The sequence below is a fragment of the Erythrolamprus reginae genome, chromosome 3, assembly GCF_031021105.1.
Source record: "Erythrolamprus reginae isolate rEryReg1 chromosome 3, rEryReg1.hap1, whole genome shotgun sequence".
NCBI lineage: Eukaryota > Metazoa > Chordata > Lepidosauria > Squamata > Dipsadidae > Erythrolamprus > Erythrolamprus reginae.
This window is the reverse complement of record NC_091952.1, coordinates 84,792,870-84,818,076: the sequence shown is the minus strand read 5'-3', so window position 1 is coordinate 84,818,076 and position 25,207 is coordinate 84,792,870. Positions and strand designations below refer to the sequence as shown.

The 25,207-nt window shown below is 46.5% G+C and overlaps 1 protein-coding gene across 2 annotated transcripts in view; it reads right to left on the bottom strand.

Moving 5' to 3' along the window:
* Nucleotides 1-25,207, bottom strand: part of CACHD1 (cache domain containing 1) — a 181,961-nt gene that overhangs the window by 41,563 nt on the left and 115,191 nt on the right. For both annotated transcript variants that reach the window (XM_070746074.1, XM_070746073.1), the window contains exons 6-9: nt 21,121-21,265; nt 19,185-19,401; nt 18,461-18,610; nt 18,013-18,246 (exon numbers count right to left, since the gene is read on the bottom strand). In XM_070746074.1, the coding sequence (XP_070602175.1) occupies nt 18,013-18,246; nt 18,461-18,610; nt 19,185-19,401; nt 21,121-21,265 (746 nt within the window). The remainder of the gene's footprint in view (nt 1-18,012; nt 18,247-18,460; nt 18,611-19,184; nt 19,402-21,120; nt 21,266-25,207) is intronic.

Genomic DNA, 25,207 nt, shown 5'->3' with positions numbered 1-25,207 from the left:
TTGCCTCATTGCTGCCGGCATTCAGATCGTTCGGGGGTGGGTAGAGGAGGGGGGAGACCGGGGGGGGGGGGAGAGAGACAGTGCAGACTGCCCAGAGGGAGCCTCATGGGTGGATTGGGTAGACAGTTACTGTCCGGCTGCAATGACTCAAAGGGAAGGGAGGCGGAATACGGGAGGAGGAGGGAGGCAGCCTCCACGCTCCAGGAGCTAATTGGCCAAAGACGTTCCCAGCCCAGCGCTTTTACATTGATCCCTTTCTCCGCCTCCCTCCCAGCCTCCGGACCGCATTCGCCTTCCTCCCGCCCGCAGCCGACTGACCGTGGGATCCTTCCCGAGCTCGGAGAGCTTCCTGGGAATGAAAGCTCGCGAATGCAACAAGGGCGAAAGCCAGTGCTGCGAAGACCAGGCGGCGCTCCAGAGCCTCTGCGGCATGTTAAAGACTGCCTCCTGCCTGCCCCTGCTCTTCTGCCAGAGCGGGGACAGGCAGGAGGAAGTTATGCCGGATATGGGCGATGGGTGGGACAGAGGGGTGGGGTTAAGCCTCCTTTGGCGGCTGGGGAGCTGCGCGGCTTTGCCTTTTGCTGGGAGGGCAAGTGAAGGGCCGGATCTCCTGCCTCCTGCCTCCCCCCCCACCCAAATGTCTCCGCTGTAGCAGCTGCTACAATAGACTTCCACGCCTTTCGTCCGTGCCTGGCGGGAGGTGAAGAGTGCTTTGCCCAGGGCAAAGTTGACAGCAAGCAGCTCCGCAGTCGCCAAAGGAGGCTTAACCCCACCCCTCTGTCCCACCCATCGCCCGTGGCCGGCATAACCTCCTCCTGCCTATCCCCGCTCTTCTGCTGGCCACGGGCGATGGGTGGGACAGAGGGGTGTGGTTAAGCCTCCTTCGGCGACTGCGGAACTGCGCGGCTTTGCCTTTTGCTGGGAGGGCAAGTGAAGTGCCGGATCTCCTGCCTTTTGCCCAGCCAAACCCCCAAATGTCTCCGCTGTAGCAGCTGCTACAATAGACTTCCACGCCTTTCGTCCGTGCCTGGCGGGAGGTGAAGAGTGCTTTGCCCAGTGCAAAGTTGACAGCAAGCAGCTCCGCAGTCGCCGAAGGAGGCTTAACCCCACCCCTCTGTCCCACCCATCGCCCGTGGCCAGCAGAAGAGCGGGGATAGGCAGGAGGAGGTTATGCCGGCCACGGGCGATGGGTGGGACAGAGGGGTGGGGTTAAGCCTCCTTCGGCGACTGCGGAGCTGCTTGCTGTCAACTTTGCACTGGGCAAAGCACTCTTCACCTCCCGCCAGGCACGGACGAAAGGCGTGGAAGTCTATTGTAGCAGCTGCTACAGCGGAGACATTTGGGGGTTTGGCTGGGCAAAAGGCAGGAGATCCGGTGCTTCACTTGCCCTCCCAGCAAAAGGCAAAGGCGCGCAGCTCCCCAGCCGCCAAAGGAGGCTTAACCCCACCCCTCTGTCCCACCCATCGCCCGTATCCGGCATAACTTCCTCCTGCCTATCCCCGCTCTTCTGCTGGCCACGGGCGATGGGTGGGACAGAGGGGTGCGTTTAAGCCTCCTTCGGCGACTGCGGAGCTGCTTGCTGTCAACTTTGCACTGGGCAAAGCACTCTTCACCTCCCGCCAGGCACGGACGAAAGGCGTGGAAGTCTATTGTAGCAGCTGCTACAGCGGAGAGATTTGGGGGTTTGGCTGGGCAAAAGGCAAGAGATCCGACGCTTCACTTGCCCTCCCAGCAAAAGGCAAAGCCGCGCAGTTCCGCAGTTGCCGAAGGAGGCTTAACCACACCCCTCTGTCCCACCCATCGCCCGTGGCCAGCAGAAGAGCGGGGATAGGCAGGAGGAGGTTATGCCGGCCACGGGCGATGGGTGGGACAGAGGGGTGGGGTTAAGCTTCCTTCGGCGACTGCGGAGCTGCTTGCTGTCAACTTTGCACTGGGCAAAGCACTCTTCACCTCCCGCCAGGCACGGACGAAAGGCGTGGAAGTCTATTGTAGCAGCTGCTACAGCGGAGACATTTGGGGGTTTGGCTGGGCAAAAGGCAGGAGATCCGACGCTTCACTTGCCCTCCCAGCAAAAGGCAAAGCCGCGCAGTTCCGCAGTCGCCGAAGGAGGCTTAACCACACCCCTCTGTCCCACCCATCACCCGTGGCCAGCAGAAGAGCGGGGATAGGCAAGAGGAGGTTATGCCGGCCACGGGCGATGGGTGGGACAGAGGGGTGGGGTTAAGCCTCCTTTGGCGACTGCGGAGCTGCTTGCTGTCAACTTTGCACTGGGCAAAGCACTCTTCACCTCCCGCCAGGCACGGACGAAAGGCGTGGAAGTCTATTGTAGCAGCTGCTACAGCGGAGACATTTGGGGGTTTGGCTGGGCAAAAGGCAGGAGATCCGGCGCTTCACTTGCCCTCCCAGCAAAAGGCAAAGCCGCGCAGCTCCCCAGCCGCCAAAGGAGGCTTAACCCCACCCCTCTGTCCCACCCATCGCCCGTATCCGGCATAACTTCCTCCTGCCTATCCCCGCTCTTCTGCTGGCCACGGGCGATTGGTGGGACAGAGGGGTGGGGTTAAGCCTCCTTTGGCGACTGCGGAGCTGCTTGCTGTCAACTTTGCACTGGGCAAAGCACTCTTCACCTCCCGCCAGGCACGGACGAAAGGCGTGGAAGTCTATTGTAGCAGCTGCTACAGCGGAGACATTTGGGGGTTTGGCTGGGCAAAAGGCAGGAGATCCGGCGCTTCACTTGCCCTCCCAGCAAAAGGCAAAGCCGCGTAGCTCCCCAGCCGCCAAAGGAGGCTTAACCCCACCCCTCTGTCCCACCCATCGCCCGTATCCGGCATAACTTCCTCCTGCCTATCCCCGCTCTTCTGCTGGCCACGGGCGATGGGTGGGACAGAGGGGTGCGGTTAAGCCTCCTTCGGCGACTGCGGAGCTGCTTGCTGTCAACTTTGCACTGGGCAAAGCACTCTTCACCTCCCGCCAGGCACGGGCGAAGGACGTGGAAGCCTATTGTAGCTCGCCCATGGCCGGCAGAAGATCGCTCTTGCCCGGCTTCACACGAGGCATCAGGTCAGCATTCTGGGCGGGCGGGCGGCGGACGAGGAGGGGGAAAGCCTCCTGCAGCAGCTGCCACAGCCGCCGGCTTCCCCGCCGCCCACCCGCACAGAATGCTGACCTGATGCCTCGCGGGGAAGCCAGGCAAGAGCGATCTTCTGCCGGCCATGGGTGAGCGGCGGGGAGTCGGGGCTGCTGGCAAGCGCCCCAGCCCCGCTGTGACCTTTTAAAACAGCCGGGCGGCTCCCCAGCAGCCTCCCGAAGCCAAACGCCAAACCCGAACTTCCGCGTTCGGCTTCGGGAGGCTGCTGGGAAGCCCCCCGGCTATTTTTAAAGGTGACAGCCGGGCTGGGGGGCTTCCCAGCACCCCCCCAACCCCGAACCTGGAAGTTCGGCAAGAGTTCGGGGTTCGGGAGGTTGTTGGGAAGCCCCCCAGCCCGGCTGTCACCTTTTAAAACAGCCGGGCGGCTTCCTAGGAGCCTCCCAACGCCGAACCCGGAAGTTCGGGTTTGGCGTTCGTAACTCGAAAAAAGTTCGTAAGAAAAGGCAATTTTTTTCTGAACCCCGGGTTCGTATCACGAGTTGTTCGTAAGACGAGGGGTTCGTATCTTGAGGTACCACTGTATGTGAAATTGGCCATTAGAAGTAGCCCTTAAAAATGTATGTGTAAGCTCACAGCCTAAATACCGTAACTTTTTTCTAAAATAATTTCTTTAATCATCTTACTTATCAATTTAATTGTAATGCTCATGCCAATTGGGATAGGGAGCCTGGAGAGATGGGTCATGTCATGGGCCAATCAGATTCAATCTGTTCCGTCATCGTATAATTACAAGTATTAACAGCATTAAAATAAAAGTTTACATCTCTAAGCAAAAAGGGATGAAAGGATTTAAACAGTATTTTCAAACAATTAAAATTGATGGACATAATTCATTTTACAGTAAGTTGAGAAAAATCATGGTCAAGGATTTCAGTGAAAGTTCAAAACAGCCAAGAATTATTATTATTTGGGTGGGTGGGTGGGGAATACTGCATAAGGATTTGCATTGCAAATGAATGTTCATGTTCTTTGGGCATTGCTATAACATAATATATATTCCCGTTCCACTCCAAAGCAACAGTGAAACTGATACTTCACTTCCCAAATGACAGCAACAATTCTGAAAAAAAGGAAATTATAATAAATAATTATATGTAACTATCTATGCTCCCCCCTCCCCCTACATCTCAGGTAGATCAAGACAGCATGCAGAGAAGTGTCAGACTAATCCAGGCACTTCCTGAACACATCTAAACCTGTTTAGCTTTAATAAAATCATTGCGTCACATTTCCAGTTTAAAAAAAAAAACAAGCTGGTTCATTACATTCTTTTTGACAAAGTAAAAATGCAATCTAGCAACAGATATGGAACTCTAAAATACAAGCGTATTAAAATTTTGGAAGTTCTTGACAGTTTAACCTGCCTTCTCAACTAATATTGCCATGGTCCAGAAGGTATAAAAGAGCTTTCCAGACTATTCTGACTTAATCTGTCCTGTTGCCACATCAGAAAAATATCTAGAAGCTAGCTGCCATTTTTGATGGTATTTTGCTCTTTGTAGCAGAGAAACCGGATTATGCTCAACAAATAGCAAACAGGTTTGAATGAAGTTGCATCCATCCAGAAGTGATTTCCAAAATTCTTGATTGCATTTACATGCCCTCTTTCTTGCAAGCGTGCATATCTTGTAATGTCAATACACTGCGGAAGTTAGTTTTTGTAATTGTACAAAATGTATCTTCCACAATTATACAATGATCCTGCCTCTATGGTTCATGCTGTCCACCATACAGAACTACAGTGGTACCTCTACTTAGAAACTTAATTCGTTCCGTGACCAGGTTGTAAGAAGTAGCAATTTTCCCCATAGGAATCAATGTAAAAGCAAATAATGCATGCGATTGGGGAAAACACAGGAGGATGGAGTCCCCAGGAAGGACGTCTCTGTGATGTCAAAGCTCCGCCCCTGGAATTCCCTATTGGGATTCCACACCTCCGGTTGAGCCAGCCGAAAGCTCCATGGCTCTTCTGGGAAGGTGACAGCCGGGCGGCAGCGCTTCTTGGCGTTCTCCAGAACCCAAACTTTTGCCGAACTTTTCGGGTATGGGTTTGGGAGAGTGCCGAGAAGCGCCTGGGCGGTGGCCCCTAGCAGAGCACCTGTTTTTGCGATTTTGGGGGGGGGGTTTGCACGCATTAATCGGTTTTCCATTGTTTCCTATGGGAAACATTGTTTCATCTTATGAACTTTTCACCTTATAAACCTTCTCCCAGAACCAATTAAGTTCGTAAAACAAGGTATCACTGTATATATATGAAAATTTAGAAAATCATGCTAAATGTAAAATATGTTGGCACAAATTTTTTTGTACCCAGATGACACATTGATTAATGATGTAATGTTTGTCAAAAAAAATAAAAAATAATTCAAAAGATATGTCTCTCTGCTATGAAAGATTTATTATTCAAAGATTTCAATCTAACGACATTATAGAGCACCAGCCAGTTTGTGTGAGGAAACACTTAATACAGATCTATTTTTCCATATGGCACATACATAAAATAACTCAAACTGATATTTTTAAAAAAAATAAAAATGTCAGAGTAAAATTATGGAATGTAACTGTAATTATCTTATTCACTGAAAACTGTACATCCTCATGTTCTTAAATTTGAAAGTACAGTGATACCTCATCTTATGAACTTAATTGGTTCCAGGACAAGGTTTGTAGAGTGAAAAGTTTTTAAGACGAAAGGAATCAATGGGAAAGAGATTAATGCGTTCAAGCCCAAAACTCACCCCTTTTGCCAGCCGAAGCCCCCGTTTTTGCTTGGGTTTGTAAGATGAAAATAGTTTGCAATAAGAGGCAAAAAATCTTAAACCCTGGGTTTGTATCTCGAAAAGTTTGTATGACAAGGCGTTTGTAAGACGAGGTATCACTGTATAGGGAAAGAACCGTTGTACCTACCTGAACGGTCTTCTCAGTGCACTGGAAGGAGAGTCCAACATGGGTATTACTCCAATCCTATTGGTAGAGACTGAGTTAGATTTACATATTAATCTAGCACCGCCCCCTCTGCTCTTCCCATGAGCCAGTTTTAAAAACGAAAGAAACCATAGTAAGAGGATAACCAAAATTTTATTATAACAACTCTTAACTGATAACTGACCACTCCGGCGTCCCTGTACCCAAAAACTAAACTGGGTGGGTTTGGACTCTCCTTCCAGTGCACTGAGAAGACCGTTCAGGTAGGTACAACGGTTCTTCTCCATTGCATCTGGAAGGAGAGTCCAACATGGGATATACCAGAGATTTACGGCCCATGGGAGGGAGAAGGTCTTGTCAGGGACGTTGGAGATAAGCAAACCCTTTGTAAAACACGCCTCCCAAAAGCTGCCTCTGCTGAGGCAAAGGAGTCCAACTTATAGTGTCTTATGAACGTTGATGGTGCCGACCACGTTGCAGCTCTACAGATGTCATCTATGGACGCCTGGGTAGTCCAAGCCGCCGAGGTCGCCGCACTCCTCGTTGAGTGAGCAGTCACTCCCGTTGGTACTGATTGATTACGGGCCTTGTATGCCTCCGCAATACATTCCCTGATCCAACGACTAATGGACACTGATGACACTCCAAGTCCCTCTTTATCTGAAGCAAAGGAAACAAACAACTTTTCCGATTTCCTAAAAGCTTCTGTGCGTCTGATGTAAATCTTGACCGCACGGCGTACATCAATCTTATGCCACCTTAATTCCGATGGGTGACTGCCGTGGGTGCAAAAGTCTGGAAGAATTAATTCTTGTTTCCTATGAAACTCTGAATTGACCTTCGGAATGAATGAAGGGTCTAACCTCAGCACTACTCGGTCTGGATAAAAGACACAAAGGTCAGGTCGCACCGATAAGGCTGCTAACTCTGACACTCTTCTTGCTGATGTAACTGCCACTAAGAAGGCTGTTTTAATTGACAATGTCCTCAATGGTATAGATCCCATAGGTTCAAACGGTGGCTTGGTCAAGGCTCTGAGAACCAATGTAAGATCCCACGAAGGGAACCTCCGGATCGGTGGAGAGTGTTGGTTTGTTGCTCCTCGTAGAAAATCCTTCACCCAAGGGTGATAAGCTAAGGAACGAACACCTTCCACTCGTATCATGGTCGCGAGAGCCGCCACATGTCGTTTCAAGGTATTGGGTGTTAGTCCCCGATCAAGTCCAGTCTGTAAGAACTCCAGAACTGTAATGACCGACGCTTGTTCAGTGTTGATGTTTTGTTTGTCGCAAAAACTGCAAAAGGCCGCCCATGTGGTCTGATAGATCTGAGAAGTAGATGGGCGCCTTGCAGCCTGCATAGTATCTATGACCTTCTCTGGTAACTTTAATCCTCGTAACCTGACCCGTTCAAGTGCCAAACGGTCAGTTGGAGCCACTGGGGATCGGGGTGTTGAAGTTCCCCTTGGCTGAGTGATATCAAGTGGTCCGGAATCCTCCAAGGGGGTGACACTGATAGTGCCACCAGGTCGGAGAACCACGGTCGTCGAGGCCAGTGTGGGGCTACCAACAACACCTCCGCCCTCTCTCGCAGTAGTTTCTCCACTACTCGCGGTATAAGATTCGTTGGCGGAAATGCGTAGAGTAGTCCTGGCGGCCAGGGTGTCCGGAGAGCGTTGGTTTCCTCCGCTCCTGGCTGCGGAAACCGAGTGAAGAACCTCGGAATCTGGGTGTTCTGGGAGCTGGCGAAAAGATCTACTGTCGGAAGACCGAACCTCGTCACGGCCTGTTGGAAAATGACTGGGTCCAGCTTCCACTCTGACTGATCCAACGTGGACCGGCTCAGCCAATCCGCTTGTGTATTGCTGGTTCCCGCAATGTGTTCCGCTGCTAAGGACCATAGGTGTTGTTCGGCCCAGCGGAATAGCGCCTCTGTTTCTGCCATGAGACGCTGCGACCTTGTACCCCCTTGGTGATTCAAGTGGGCCCTGGTTGCCACATTGTCCGTAAGCACCAACACATGTTGTTGATGTACTAAGGGCGCAAATGTCTGTAGAGCTAGGAACACTGCTCTCAGTTCTAGAAAGTTTATATTGACTGAAGTGAGTTCCTTCGCTGTCCACAGGCCCTGAGCCATGTGAGCTCCGATGTGGGCCCCCCATCCGGTAAGACTGGCATCGGTGGTCAATATGATCTGATCCTTTGTCTGAAAGGGGGATCCTCTGCTGATTGCTGCAGACATCCACCACTTTAATGAGTCTCTGACCTTCTGGGGTAAATGGACCTTCCTGTGACAATGGCTCACCTTGGTCCGTTGAGCAGGGAGTAGGAACCATTGCAGTGTCCTGATATGGAACCTGGCCCAAGGCACTATGCCAATGGCGGATACCAGGGTTCCTAGTATCTTTGATAGTAGCGAAAATGGAACTGGTCCCCGCTGAACACTGGAGATCAAACGTCTGATGTTGTCTTGCCTCTCCTGGGAGAGCGACACTGTGCCCTCCTGAGTGTCTATAATTGCTCCTAGGTGTAGGAGCCTGGTGGTAGGTACCAGCTGGCTTTTTTCCACATTGACTGTGAAGCCATGGAGTTCCAGTGTACGGATTGTCTCGTTGAGGTCTCTCACTGCTGCCACTTTGGACCTGGATAAAACGATGATATCGTCCAGGTAGGCCATGAGTCTTATAGATCTTGCTCTTAGACTGGCCGTCAGTACGTCCAAGAGCTTCGTAAACGTTCGTGGGGCCGATGACAGGCCGAACGGCATTCCTCTGTATTGGTAATGTCGTCCCTCGGTGCAAAATCGGAGAAACCTGCGATGTTCCGGATGGATAGGGACGTGCAGGTATGCCTCCTTGAGGTCGATGGATGTTAAGATGTCTTGTTTCCGGATGGAAGCGAGAATGGTCTGCAGCGAGTGCATCCTGAACCTTCGGTACTTTATAAAAAGGTTCAGTTGCTTTAGGTTGAGGATCAACCGGCAACCTCCTGAGGATTTGGGCACGATGAAAATCATGGAGTAGAATCCCCTGCCCTCCTCCTGCTGCGGAACTCGCTCTATAGCCCGGATGTCGAGCAGGTGCGTAATCTCCCTGCGCAGCTGCAGTTTCTTTATAGAGTCCTTTATCCGTGGGCAATGTACAAAGCGGCTGGGCGGTGGTTGGATGAACTCCAACTTGAGCCCGTGAGTGACCGTGGCTAGGGCCCATTGGTCGGAGGCAGTTGTTTGCCAGACGTTGCCAAAACCCTGTAGTCTGCCTCCTAAGGGTTGGGGCGCGGCCGAGTCACTTCGTGCGTTTGAACCCTCTCTGGTTGTTACCGCGAAATGGTCTCCTGGACTGATGATAGCCTCTCGGCCTGTCCTGAAAAGATCCGCGGTCGCTTCTATAGGTCTGATTGTACTGACCTTGGGAGAAGGAACGCTGACCTTGGTTGGTGCTGGTAGGATCCCAGCGAAAGGACTGACGCCTTGAGTAAGGGGTAAACCTTCTATCTGGTCGTCTATTGGCCCTGGGGAGAACCTTCCTCTTATCCTTGTCCTCCACTAGCACCTTCTCCAACAGGTCTCCAAAGAGAGTGGAGCCCTGGAAGGGCCCCGAGGCTAGGCGCCATTTAGACTTAAGATCTGCCTGCCAGTTTCTCAGCCACAGAAGTCGGCATGAAGATAGCGAGGTTGCCATGCTCCTTGTGGAAAACTTCGCCGCATGAAGAGTAGCGTCTGCCGAAAACTCTGTCGCCGCCAATAATTTACTTAAGTCCTGGCGGAGACACCCGTCTTCGGGCCCTAGTCGAGCTTGCATCTCCTTGATCCACATTAGCGACGCTCGATTGATAAACGATGCTGCTGCCGCTGCCCTGAATCCCCAGCCTGACATCAAGTGTGACTTACGCAGCAATGTCTCTGCCTTCCTCTCCTCCGGTCTGAGGCTTTCCCCAGTCTCTGAGGGAACCAAGGCACTGGAAACAAGCGTCACCACTGGCTGGTCGATTGGGGGAAATTCAAGCAGCTTTTCTACCTCCTCGTCAAAGGTATAAAATTTCCTCTCGAGGTTGGAAGGCCCCTGTGCTGCTGCTGGTTGCTGCCAAGGCCTTTTGATGCCTTTTACGAAAATGCCTGAAGCTGGGAAGTGGTCGGACTCGGGTTGGGGTTCCTCAAGCAGCGAGGCCGAGGTCTGGCCTGTCTCAGCGGCCTCTGCCATTTTAGCGGCGCCCGGGAGATTCATTACTTGCTTGGCCTTTGATAGCAAGGTCTTGAATAATGCTGGTTTAAACAGACCAACTGAGGGTGCCTGATCTGGCGCAGTCTCATCCTCTGAAAGGCCAAACTCCGGGTCACTGTCCTCAAATTGATCCTGCTCTTCCAACAAGGACCCCAAACCCGAGGGGGGCGGTGCCGACCAAGAACATGTGGCTTGCTGATGGGGTCTACTGTATTGCTGAGCCCCGGCCATGTTCTGTGAGTACGCAGAAACAATGAGATCCTGTAGATCTGGAGGTAAACTTTGCCACGCCCCAGGCTGTGCGCGAAGGCCCGCTGCTGTGGGGGTGAAGGTGGCTGCTGGCCCCTGGTAGCTCATTCCTGAAGGGCCCGCCGACCCTGGTCTAGCCCAAGATGTGCTGGGTGAAGGCATGTTCGGAGGCAGGGGCTGAAAATGCCGGTCTGGTGACCAATCCCCCTCTACTTCAACCCCTGTAGGCCCGAAGGTAGTTGGGGGTGAGATGGGGTCTGCAGGATGCCTCTGGGTCAGAGGAAGCCCCGCTGGTGAAGATTGCAAGGCAGTCACCAGCTTTTTTTCTAGCGCCTTAATGCGCTTCTCAGCCTCTTTGATGGAACTTGATGGGGCAGATGAATGGGCTTTGGCCTTCTCTTTAGGCTTGCCCTTAGCCTTTTCTTTGGGAGGGGCAGGAGAGCTTGGGAGATCCTTCCCCTGGTTCTCCTCCATGGTACTCACAAGTGCCAGTCGTTGGGTTTTAAGGCTTCTCTGGTGTCTGACCTCCGGTAGCTTATTTCTCGCCCACCTCGTCAAGATCACCCGAAAAAAATGGCGCCCTCGGTCTCCCGGGCTTTGCGCCTGCGCACTAGGGCGTTCCAGCCCGTTCGCGCCAATTCCGCCTGGCCGCCAGCCGATTTCGCGCCCAAAGACGCTCTCGCCGCACTAGCGCTCCCCCAAAATGGCGGCGCCCAGCCTCCGCGGCTCCTCGGGCTGCCGTCCGGGTCCTCCGACCCTGAGGCCTCTCCTGGCCTCACCGGGGGGCTGTATTGTCCCTGCCGCGCTCTCCGCTTGTTTCCATGTCCGCGGAGCTTTCGACGGCGGCGGCGGCGGCGGCTTTCACAGCGGCGCGGCGCTCCTCTAGCCTCATCAGCTGTGAGGCGCTCCTATCCCGTCTTGCGGGCGGCATCTAGCCTCCCAGTGGGGAGGGCGGACCTCCCCACCTTCGGCTGACAGCCTCGGTATGGCCTCGGAGGCCAGGGACCCCCAGGCTGGCTGCTCCCCTACGGGGTGTTCCCACTGGGGGAATACAGAACCCCTGGGGAGGATCGTTGGGGGTGATGCCCGCTGAGGGCAGCGACCCCAAAACCGTCTGGATCCTCCTGTGTCTTCATCCTGAAAAACAAAGAACAGAAGATTAAAACGGTAATAACATTTATTCACAATTTTTCCTAAGTAAACCTTTAAGCTACAACTCAGTGTGTCTCTACTCATTGACTGAGTTTTTAAAACTGGCTCATGGGAAGAGCAGAGGGGGCGGTGCTAGATTAATATGTAAATCTAACTCAGTCTCTACCAATAGGATTGGAGTAATACCCATGTTGGACTCCATGTTGGACTCTCCTTCCAGATGCAATGGAGAATGGTCTTTCTAGCGTTACTAGATAAATGGTCAAAGCAATGGAAACTGCAGTTTAATGTTTCCAAATGTAAAATAATGCACTTGGGGAAAAGGAATCCTAAATCTGAGTATTGCATTGGCAGTTCTGTGTTAGCAAAAACTTCAGAAGAGAAGGATTTAGGGGTAGTGATTTCTGACAGTCTCAAAATGGGTGAGCAGTGTGGTCGGGCAGTAGGAAAGGCAAGTAGGATGCTTGGCTGCATAGCTAGAGGTATAACAAGCAGGAAGAGGGAGATTGTGATCCCCTTATATAGAGCACTGGTGAGACCACATTTGGAGTACTGTGTTCAGTTCTGGAGACCTCACCTACAAAAAGATATTGACAAAATTGAACGGGTCCAAAGACGGGCTACAAGAATGGTGGAAGGTCTGAAGTATAAAACGTATCAGGAAAGACTTAATGAACTCAATCTGTATAGTCTGGAAGACAGAAGGAAAAGGGGGGACATGATCGAAACATTTAAATATGTTAAAGGGTTAAATAGGGTTCAGGAGGGAAGTGTTTTTAACAGGAAAGTGAACACAAGAACAAGGGGACACAATCTGAAGTTAGTTGGGGGAAAGATCAAAGGCAACATGAGAAAGTATTATTTTACTGAAAGAGTAGTAGATCCTTGGAACAAACTTCCAGCAGACGTGGTTGGTAAATCCACAGTAACCGAATTTAAACATGCCTGGGATAAACATATATCCATTGTAAGATAAAATACAGGAAATAGTAAAAGGGCAGACTAGATGGACCATGGGGTCTTTTTCTGCCGTCAGTCTTCTATGTTTCTATGTTTCTATTTACCAAAGCTTCAATGCCACTAAATTCCCATAGGCTTTAATGGCCTGCAAAATGCCACAACTATAAATGTAGCCTTAAACTACAAATTAAAAAAACAACAACAAATAAGTAACACTCCATAACCCATGATAGTGCCATCTTGTGGAGAGAGACTAAATCACCACATCCTGAAGCATCTTCAAAAAGACTTAAGGCTTTACAGCTGGTTTGAAAACCCAATAAAGCAGAAGAGACCTGGATATCTGGAAGTAAGCTGTTCCAAAGGACAAACAAGATGGCTCGCCCTCAGGGTATTCCTTGAAAGAAAGGACTGTCAGCAAGCCCCCTCTTCCTGATCTCACTGGGTGGTCAGTTTCCATCTGCAGAAGCCAATCTCATAAATATCCAAGCCCCAAGCCATGAAGAGCTTTATGCATGACGTCAGCACTTTGAATGGCATCCAGGTTTAATAGGGGAGATTCCTGTATTTTCTGAAGGCTTACTCAGGGATTCATGAGTACAAACAGTTTGAAAAATACAGACATACAACCTTTGAAAGTTAAGCCTTGCAATTTAGATGTCATGTAGTCTGCATTTCCAAAGTTTCAAGATGCTTTCAAACAGTACAAAAACTTCAGCCATGAAAAATCATTACAAAAACATCAATAATTCCAGAAACATTTAGCCAGTGGAGGGCTACCAAAATTTTTACTACCACACTGTGGGCATGGCTTATGCATTTTCTTTCAAGATCTTTCAGTGCAAATTGGATGCTCTGGGGTGGAGCTCCATTTTCGCAACCCCACTGTGTTCCCCCCTATCTGGGCAGTAGCCCACCCCTGCATTTAGCATTCCAGAAGATAGATGTTTTACACCTTTTCTTTAAATTATAAATGTACAGTGATCCCTCTATTATCGCGAGGGTTCCGTTCCAAGACCCCTCGCGATAATCGATTTTTCGCGATGTAGGGTTGCGGAAGTAAAAACACCATCTGCGCATGCGCGCCCTTTTTTCTATGGCCACGCATGCGTAGATGGTGGAGTTTGCGTTCCCCGCCGCCCACGCAAAGGGGAAACACGATTTGGCTCCTCGCTGCTGCTGCGCTACCGAGCAGATCAGCTGCTGGGCGGCCGAAGGAACCTTCCCTGGGTCTTCCCGGCCGCCCACGCAAAGGGGAAACCCCGGCTCCTCGCTGATGCCCGCCGCTCACCCGCCCGCCAGCAAGAGGGGGAAGACCCAGGGAAGGTTCCTTCGGCCGCCCAGCAGCTGATCTGCTCGGCGCAGCAGCGAGCAGACGAAGATCGGGGTTTCCCAGCCGCCCACGCAAAGGGGAAACCCCGGCTCCTCGCTGATGCCCCCGCTCGCCCGCCTGCCGCCCGCCAGCAAGAGGGGGAGAGATAGAGAAAGAGAGAGAAGGAAAGAGATGAGAGAGGGAGGAAAAGAGTGTGAGAGAGGAAGAAGCAAGATAGAGAAAGAGAGAGAAAGAAAGATGAGAAAGGAAGGAAGAGAGTGACATCATCGGGTGGAAAAATCGCGATATAGCGTTTCGCAAAGATCGAGATCGCGAAACTCGAGGGATCACTGTAATAGAATAACAGAGTTGGAAGGGACTTCGGAAGTTTTTTAGTACCACTCCCTGCTCAGGCAGGAAACCCTATATCATTTGAGATAAATAGCTGTCCAATCTCATCTTTAAAAATTCCAGTGTTGGAACATTCACAACTTCTAGAGGCATGTTTTTCCACTGATTAATTGTTCTCTTACTCCTAGATTGCTTCTCTCCTTGATTAGTTTTCGTCCATTGCTTCTTGCCCTGCCCTCAGGTGCTTTGGAGAATAGCTTGACTCCCTCTTCTTTGTGCCAGATATTGGAACACTGCTTTCAGGTCACCCCTAGTCCTTCTTTTCTCTAAACTAGACATACCCAATCCCTGCAACCGTTCTTTATATACAGTGATCCCCCGGGTATCGCGATCCCGATCATTGCGAACGGCTATATGGCGATTTTTCAACCCGGAAGTCAAAACACCATCTGCGCATGCGCGTCCTTTTTTTCTATGGCCACGCATGCGTAGATGGCGCCGGGCAGATCAGCTGCTGGGCGGCTTCCCTGGGTCTTCCCCCTCTTGCTGGCGGGAGGGCGAGCGGCGGGCATCAGCGAGGAGTTTCCCCACCGCCCACGCAAACTCCTCGCTGCTGCCGCGCCCGCCCTTCGCCCGCCCACGCCGTTCGCTCACGCCGCTTCCCAGCTGAGTCCTGAAGCGAATTGGCTTCAGGACTCAGCTGGGAAGCGGCGCGAGCGAACGGCTTGTCCGCCGCCTGCCTGCCCGCACGCCCGCCCGCCCTTCGCCCGCCCACGCCGTTCGCTCGTGCCGCTTCCCAGCTGAGTCCTGAAGCAAATTGGCTTCAGGACTCAGCTGGGAAGCGGCGCGAGCGAGCGGCTTGTCCGCCGCCTGCCTGCCCGCGCGCCCGCCCGCCCTTCGCCCGCCCACGCCGTTCGCTCGCGCCGCTTCCCAGCTGAGTCCTGAAGCGAATTGGCTTCAGGACTCAGCTGGGAAGCGGCGCGAGTGAGCGGCGCGAGCGAGCGGCTTGTCTGCCGCCTGCCTGCCCGCTCGCCCGCCGCTCGCCCGCCCTTCGCCCGCCCACGCCGTTCGCTCGCGCCGCTTCCCAGCTGAGTCCTGAAGCGAATTGGCTTCAGGACTCAGCTGGGAAGCGGCGCGAGCGAACGGCGTGGGCGGGCGAAGGGCGGGCGAGCGGCAGCGAGGAGTTTGCGTGGGCGGCGGGGAAACCCCAATCTTCGGCTCCTCGCTGCTGCGGCGGAAGTAAAAACACCATCTGCGCATGCGCAGATGGTGTTTTTACTTCCGCAGCGCTACTTCGCGAAAAACCGATCATTGCGAGGGGTCCTGGAACGGAACCCTTGCAATGATCGGGGGATCACTGTATTTTAGCCTCCTGTGCCTTAATCATCTTTGTTGTTCTTCTCTGCACTCTTGCTAGAGTCTCAACATGTTTTTTATATTATAGCAGCCAAAACTGGATGCAGCATTCCAAGTGCAGTCTTACCAAAGCTGAAGCAATCTTGCTATCATTACACCGAGTGTGGTATAACTTTGATAAAACTAAGATATAGGCTTTCCTCTCTTGTCATTTTCACTTTAATGACAACACATAAAAAAGAGATCACATTTATCTAAGGTCCAAACTGTAAAGTACATTAAACCACATAATGTTGCTGATGAATAGACTGGGCATGTTCCTACATTCTATTAACTGTTATAAGTCAAGAGGCAATGATGGAAGAAGAAATGATTTAATTTTCTTATCTTGTGTGCTATATATTCTTGATCTGGATTGGAAGCACTCCTGACTTACTTTTGAATAATGCATGACTACATAGAGCTACATACTACAAATTTAACGCAGCATGTAGTTTGACTTTAAGCTATCCTCATGGTGTCATTTAATATAAAGTTATAGTATACTGTGCTAGAAGTGATAAAAGTGTGACTCAGAATAATGATAAGCTTACTTTTTTAAAAAAAAAATGGGGATAGTTTTATGTGTCAGTTAAAAGTTCATAAAAGATGTTCCCACCAATTTTCAATGAATCAGAAACTTGTAACAATCTGAGCCCCATAATATGTTTACCACAAGAAAAATATTTCTTATATAAATTTGGTAGCTGAACTTCTTTCCAAGCTGAACTCCATCTGATTTGAACTGCCCAATAGATTTAACACTGATTAAGAACCAAAGTGGTTATTTTTAGGTTGTAACCTCTAATATTAAAAGTTTAGATAAGCCTCTAAGCACCACAGTGAAGAATCCAGAGGTATACAAAGCACTAGACTTAATTTCATTGATACATTTTGAGTAAAATCATCCAACAGCAAAATCCAACTCCAATTTTAGATATTCAAGTACTGTTATTAGAACCTCATTATTTTTATACAGGGTGCGTTCCAAAAGTAATGCAATGTTTTTTTTAAATTTATTGAACAGATTTGCACAAACACTTAAAATTCTTCAAAGTACTGTCCTTGGGCCTCTACACATTTTTTCCAACGACTCTGCCATGACTGGTACGCGCCATGGAAGGAGTCTTTGGGGACCTATCGCAAGGTCTTTGTCACGGCTGATTGGATCTCTTCTATGGACGAAAAACGGGTTCCTTTCAGGGCTGCCTTAATCCGAGGGAACAAAAAGAAGTCTGCTGGGGCGACGTTGGAACTATAGGGGGGTGGGGCAGCGTTGGCACCTGATGTTTGGCCAGGAACTCATGGACTCGTTGCGCACTGTGGCAAGGCGCATTGTTGTGATGGAGTTGCCATGTAGCGGACATGTCTTTTCTCATCCTGATGACCCTTTTTCGGAGTCTTTCCAGCACATCCACGTAATAGGCAGCATTAACTGTCTGTCCCTGAGGAACAAACTACTTATGGACCACTCCTTTGCTGTTGAAAAAGACAATGAGCATAGTTTTCACTTTTGATTTGCTCATTCTTCCCTTTTGGGGCTTGGGGAACTGGTTGGTGTACCACTCAGAGCTTTGGTGTTTTGTTTCTGGGTCCTATTCAAAAACCCAGGTTTCATCACCAGTGATGACGTTGTCCAAAGAATCAGGTTCAATTTCTATATGTTGCAAAAGTTCACTTGAAATTTCCGATTCCATTTTTTTCGTAACATGGTTGGCGCACAGAGGTTTACAATAACTGACATCCTGCCACTTCCACAGCTTGTAGAGCACTAAGACTGGTTTCACGGCAAAGCTTAGCGTCCCCCCACCTATTCCAAGTGCTTCGGTCCCACTCTGACCAATAGGAGCAGCGCGGGAAATTCAATTGCATTACTTTTGGAACGCACCCTGTAAGACACCACAAGTAATTTAATTTTAATCCTATGCAAATATGGGTGCAGTCCACCTTCTCCTTGTGACGACTGCCATTTGTGACATAACCTATGTTCAACAGAAGTATCATTTAGAATATAATTATGTCCATGCACCAGCTAGTTAGATAGGTTAGGTTTTTTTTGGGGGGGGGGGAAATGGATCAGAGAATTTCATTTTTGACACAAATACATAATACAGATGTCTTTTACATGTCAAATCAGTCCAATAGGCCTCCTATATGACATTGTTTTATTGGTGTGCAATAAATGCTCATGTAACTCATGATACTATATGTGCTTTTTCTCTCTCTCTGTGTGTGTGTGTGTGTGTGTGTGTGTGTGTGTGTGTGTGTGTGTGTGTGCGTGCTTTTAAAGGAGGAAGCTCTTACCATCTCCCATTTCATCAGAGAAGGGCAAACTGAAGACTGCTTCATCAATCATATGGTTCGGGAGATTTGTATAAAACCGTCCAACAGTTGTTTCCAAATTGCTCAGCTGGTTCAGGACCATCATACTGCCCTTAGTTACAGGAAAAGCTGTTCGATCTGGGACCCCGTACTTTGCTGAGTTTTGTTCTGCTAGATCTCGAAGAAAGGCTAATTCTTTTAAGCCTGTCACACCCTCTGCAAAAATAGACATTGCATATAAACAGAGAAAAATTAAAGCACTTAGTTTATGAAACCGTACCGAGAACTCAAAGATTAGAAATTATAAACTAACATTAATACATATATGAATTTAATTGCATATATGAAAAAAAAAACCTATCATGCCTTCTGGAAATTCAAAATACCGAATTCACAATGAAAGATGCTTAGTATTCCAAACACAACTTACCATTCATAAGAGCATAAGTAAGGATCATTACAGAGTTGTTAAGCAAACTATTTTCTTCATTGATGACACGAAGAGTAGTCTTTTTACTATCTTCGGATGAATCCCTTGATGTTATTCCAGCTGATAAGTAAATTATGACTGTATCTGTGTCTAAGAAATATAAGAGACCTGATGTGCATATAATCTAATACACTAGGAAGTATTTACAATAGTAGATTCTCAATGTTAAAATTATGCTTGTAGTAAGTGGACTAGATTTCCTTTTGTCTTAAAAATACTCAAAACTTCTATTCCATTAATTTCTCTAGTTTTGGCATCCAATTAAACAAACCCAACTAAGCCAATGGTTTGTTATTTCACCACCAAATTATAAAGAAACATTTTTAGTAACAATTTCTTTCCATTTTTAAGACAGAGAGCATTAAAACATAGGATCTCAATAAGGCAGTTAAACCAGAGGAAAAGCAGATTATGTTCTCAATTTCTCTTTTTGATATAAAAAACCCACATTTCTATTTTACTTGTAAACACACATGCATTTACTTTGACTTTGAAGATTCTTAGGGTTGTTGTATAGATTAAGCTTTTAAAAAATGCAAGTAATGTTTGTAGAATTTAAGACAATCTCTTCTCCTCTACGATGTTAAAAAGAAAAAATCCAAATCCAAAAAGGAAGAAAAAGGTCAGGAGCAAAGATATTAATTTTGTGTAACAATATACTTACTTGCTTGAAGTTTAGTGCTATTGTTTGTATTTCGCATCAACTGAAATGCTTTCTGAAAGCCTGCTGCATGCTGGGTAGGGCTGTCAGATGGTTTGATATTGCTAACAAAGGTGGACATTTTCCTTTTTGTCTCACTGGTAGCAGGAGACAGAAATGTCTTGTAGCACTGATCCAAAGAACAAGTTCTTACTGTGTCTGCCACAGTTAACACAGAAATCTGAAGAAGGATAAAAGAAAATTACCTCCTTTTTAGATTTGTCTGCTTTTACATTGTGCTATAACAACAATAGGAAAGTCTATTTGATTTTAAAATTCAACTGCTGAATCAAAGTGTGTGTCTATAAAACTTAAGGATAGTTAATTTATGAAAAGTCGCATCTTTAATTTGTCAACAAACTAGTATTTAGAAAAAACAAATTTTAATGCAATGGGGTATTATTTAAATAATGAATTAAAGGGGAGGGATAAAATGGCAGGAGCGAGCACCCAGTGGACTGTATTAAAAAAGGCCATCTTAAAAGCCACTGGACTGTATGTAAGGCAAATAACTAAAGGTAAAAGGAAGAAGAACCCGCTATGGTTTAGTAATGATGTAAGGGATGTAGTCAATGAAAAAAAGGCTGCCTATAGGAGTTATAAAGAGTCTGGTAACTACAGGCCAGTTAGCTTGACATCAGTTGTAGTTAAAATGATGGAGATTCTACTCAAAAAGAGGATAAATCAGCACCTAAAAAACAATAACTTATTGGACCCAAATCAGCATGGCTTTACTGAAAGCAAATCATGTCAGACTAATCTCATTGAATTCTTTGACTAGGTCACAAAAATGCTGGATGAAGGTGGTGCCGTGGATATTGCCTATCTGGACTTCAGCAAAGCCTTTGATACGGTGCCACATTAAGAGCTGATAGATAAATTAGTGAAGATTGGACTTAATCCCTGGATAGTTCCGTGGATTTGCATCTGGCTGAAGTGTAGACATCAGAGAGTTGTTGTTAATGGCAAGTATTCTGAGCAGAGACAAGTTACAAGCGGTGTGCCACAAGGGTCTGTTCTGGGTCCTATTCTTTTTAATATGTTTGTGAGTGACATAGGGGAAGGTCTGGTAGGGAAGGTTTGCCTATTTGCCGATTACTCTAAAGTGTGCAATAGAGTTGATATTCCTGGAGGTGTTTGTAATATGGTAAATGATTTAGCTTTACTAGATAAATGGTCAAAGCAATGGAAACTGGCAGTTTAACGTTTCCAAATGTAAAATGATGCACTTGGGGAAAAGGAATAGTTTAAAAAACAACATGTGTGTACAAATATACATGCATACAAATCAAGCATACACCAAACTCCACATAAAATCAACATATAAACATAATCTAGCAAAAACAAACGCTATTAATATTTTTGCAGCATTGCGTACCCCTGTATCTTCTGTTACTGTACTACTGATTCCTTAACTTATCTATCTTCAAATATTTCTTAATTTTATTATATTACTCTTTTCATCTTCTTTAATTGTTCTTCAAAATCTATCTACTTGTCTTCTTATATTCTGTGTTTCTTACTGATCTTCTCTGTGGCGGCCCCGACCCTTTGGAACCAACTCCCCCCAGATATCAGAGTTGCCCCCACCCTCCTTGCCTTTCATAAGCTCCTTAAAATCCACCTCTGTCGTCAGGCATGGGGGAACTGAGACTTTCCCTTCCCCCTAGGTTTATAAAATTTATGCATGGTATGTCAGTATGTATGATTGGTTTCTTAAATTGGGATCTTTTAAATAAACTTAAATATTAGATTTGTTTACATTGTATTATTATTGTTGTTAGCCGACCCGAGTCTACGGAGAGGGGCGGCATACAAATCTGATTAATAAATTGGGAGAAATTAGGCAAACATCCGAAGGATCAAAACCAAATTCTGACATCATTCTGAGTTCACTCACCTTATCATGTTCATCTATTGAGTTCAGAATAACCTGGGCGGCATCTTTAGCAATCTGCAATTGTGTTTCTGTAACTGAACCTCCATGATCTATAATGACAGCTACATGCTTAGACTGAGGTCTAACTGTAGAGACGTAGACAGGCCTAAAAATAAAAATTATATGTTAGATAATGTGCTTTACACTCATTAACAGAATTACAACAGAAGAACTAAAGAACCTTCTTGCATTGTCCAAAGGCATTATTTGAATTAACAGTGTGTTAAATTTAGGTTTACAGATTTATTTTGGTTTCAGCATATTGCAGATCAGCCAACGATTTGCTTATCCCTCAGAACATCTCATTTTCAAAAACTACAATAATAGTGACATATCCAGATTTTTGAGATGATAAAAATGATGACATATTCAAATATTAGAAGGCAACGTTCTGACTGCAATTAGCTAAACAGCAAATTAACTGACATACCAACAGTGCAAACCTTTTTTTTAAACCCTGCTACTGTGCTTGGGTCTATATGACACGAAATGAAATTTGAGACCCTGTAGATTATTTGTCATGCGGATCTGAAAATTGTGATTAATTGACTTTTCTTCATTCTTTCCTTCAATGAGGACCCGGATTGTGGGGGCAATAGGCTGGCTCTGTTAAAAAGTGCTATTGCTTACATGTTGTAAGCCGCCCTGAGTCTAAGGAGAAGGGCGGCATAAAAATAAAATAAAAACATAAAATAAATAAAACAAAACAAAACAAATAAAAAAATAAAATAAAATAAATAAATAAATGTGAGGGGTTCTTATTATGAGTGTGTGGGGGGGTTTGTTTTGTTTACTTTTTGCTACATGCTGATTGTTACATTTTGTTACACCCAAAACAGTACAAGTGTATAGTAAATGAGAACACAACAGCATGGTTAAATCAGAAGTAAAGCTATAAAATGTTTGTAGCTAAGGACTGAAATGAGGAGTCCTTGGTGCCCTCTGAGATGAGTTGTTTTCTTGCAGATGTTTCATTACTAAACTACCATAGTATAGGAGACACTTTTTTGCTTCCTAAAAGAGGGAGAAACTGGGTGCATCTTATACTCCCAATGTAGCCCAGCCCACCCCGCTGGCCCCTATCCTTTGGCCTCCACGCATCCTCTTCCAGGCTCCAGAGATTGCCACCAACAATGGCTTGTGTTTTGGGGCTCCACATTGCGTTTTCAGCCTCCAAACTTGACACGCAGTGCCCAAAATGGCTACCTGAAAAAGCTGCTGCCTTCTATTACTCCTTCCACACTTTGCCTGCTTTAGTTACTGGAGCGCCTTCCATCAGCTGTGCTTTTGAAGCTGTTTTTCAGCCTCAACACAAATTTCCTGTGTAGTGATGGGCGAACTGAACCCACACAATTCGAGTCCGTATCGAATTTTGCGGTGTTCGGTATGCCAAACACAAACCCGAAATTTTTTGAAACTTCGGGCAAAGTTCGGGGTCGCATTCGGCCTTCGGAGTGATCACCTTGGCATCCTTAGCAATCTGCTGGTGATGTCAAGGCTCCGCCCCCAGAATCTCTTTGTGGGAGGGATGTCCTCTGCGGTGTCCTTTCACGTAAAAATGAACAATATTATTTTTAGGAAAAAGGACGCCGCAGCACCGCTGAAAGCAAAGGGCGGTCCTTTCACGTAAAAATAAACATGTTTATTTTTACGTGAAAGGACCGCCCTTTGCTTGCAGTGCCGCTGCGGTGTCCTTTCACGTAAAAATAACAATGTTTATTTTTACGTGAAGACCTCCCTTTGAAGGAGCTGGGGAATCCCTCCGAAGAAGAGATTCCGGGGGTGGAGCCTTGACGTCACCGGCAGATTGCTAAGGACGCCAAGGTGATCACTTCCTGGATTCCATGGAATCCAGGAAGTGATCACCTTGGCGTCCTTAGCAACCTGCCGGTATATGTGACGTCAAAGCTCCGCCCCCAGAATCTCTTGGTGGGATTCCCCGTTCGGGTTCGCCCGAATTTTGCGTAAAGTTCGCCCGAACTTGCCGAACCCGAACACCGTTGGCTTTGCCCATCACTACTCCTGTGCTTTGCCTATTTTTCTAATTGCTGGAAGCACAACCCCAACCATCCCCAACCTCAAAACAAGCAAGCGAATGAATATGCTGAAATTGACCAGGCCAACGACTAACCAGATGAATACCTGGTAGGCAGAATTTCCCCTCCCTATTTTCCTCCTCAAAAACTAAGGTGTGTCTTATACTCTGGTGTGTCTTATATTCTGAAAAATATGGTAGGTAATATCAGTGCTAGTGATGATAATATTACCTAGTTTGGGTAATGAAACTCCTGCAAGAAAACAATCGAGCTCAGATGGCATCAAGCATCTCTCATAAAATCTCTGGACATTTTAAATAACTTTCCTGTTCTCTGCTCTCAAAACTGGAAGTGTTGGGAGTAAAATATGGCCATTATTTTTAAAGCATTATTTGTAAATAGTCACTTTGTTATTTCATAGCATGTATGATATTTGATAATTAAACCATTATTAATTTTCAGTTTTTATTTGAGGCAGTTACATTTTGCTGAACCTCAAGAAATATAGTGCGGCTATGCTTTGCATGCTCAAGGGATAAGGGCAAAAAAATTAACCTGAAAACAAAAGAAACAATTGGCATTGAAGAAATAGCAAAAAAATGATTTTCTTCGGATACAGAATGCATTAATTCTTGGAAAAAAGCCAAGGAGGAAAAGGGAGAGTTTTCACCATGAAATCCCAACCAGTCTAATCCTAAGCACTAGGTCCCATTTTTACTTCTTAATTTTTATGATTTTATAATTTTCAAAGGAGTTATGAAGTTTCACCTGCATTTAAACAAGCATCTCTATCTTTTTATATTTTAGTTTATTTCTAATTAGTGCATTTACACATACAGAACAATCATATGTGTCCTATTTTATCATTTTAAAAAGAAAATTTATTTTTCTCCCAAATATTGGCTTTTGTATTTCTACTCAGAATCCTTTTATATTCTATCCTTTTACTTCCATGTAAGTAGGTATCATATAGATACTATCTATAATCCATCATCTTAATCTTTAATCCAACTGTATACTGGAACAAGTTATACTGATTATCTTAATACAGGCTTTAGTATTCACTTTTAATACTAATACAACTAATACTTAAGTACTAGTACAACTAATTATAGTGTTTTCCCCATTAGGAATATTTTTTTCAAATAATCACTTTCATAAAATAGAATTGTAAGATAGCTCTGATATATATCTGTCACCTGATACACTGATTCCAAGTTAGGCAGATAGATTAATGCAATCTAAAATAGCTCCTGGCATATTGAAAGACTATACAAGAAATGTAAAATTGTATTGCTGCATTAGGCTTAAGAGTTTTTTCACCATGAAAAAAGTCTAATGTCAAGGCCAACTTTTTTATTAATAGCATGGAATGCATTTCATATAGGATGTGTTTGGGGTCATTCTTTGTCAAGTGAACCAAGTGTTCACTTGACTGATTTTTGCAGCCTTATTTGAAAAGAAACAATCACAAAAACAACATATATAATAGAAAAAAACATGCTCTTTCTAATGAAATAAAAATGAAGATGACTGAAGGTGAGAAAACAGAGAGTTCGGTTTCATCACCTTCAATCATCTTCATTAGAAAGAGCAAGTTTTTTTCTATCACTCTCTCTTTTCTCACCTTCAGTTATCTTCATTTTTATTTCAGTAGAAGTAGTATGTTTTTTCCTATCATATATGTTGTTTCTGTGACGGTTTCTTTTCAAATAAGGTTTCAATTTCACCTGGTCCACTTGACAAAGAATGACCCTTATGCAAGTTTTTTTTATCTGTGTAAAATACTTTTTTGAAAAATTGTTAATTTTTAAAGAGCAAAAGAAATGTTTAAAATAGAATAAGGGGAATTTATTTTCTCTTGAATTGAGAAAGCTAAGAGAGACTACTGGTGATCTTTGTTTAATGGCCACTAATTCAGTGACCATTCAAAACTTGCCAATATCACTGACCACGTGGTACTTGAAGTTGCAGCCCCTGTACAACTTCTATGATCATGTCATTGTGATCTG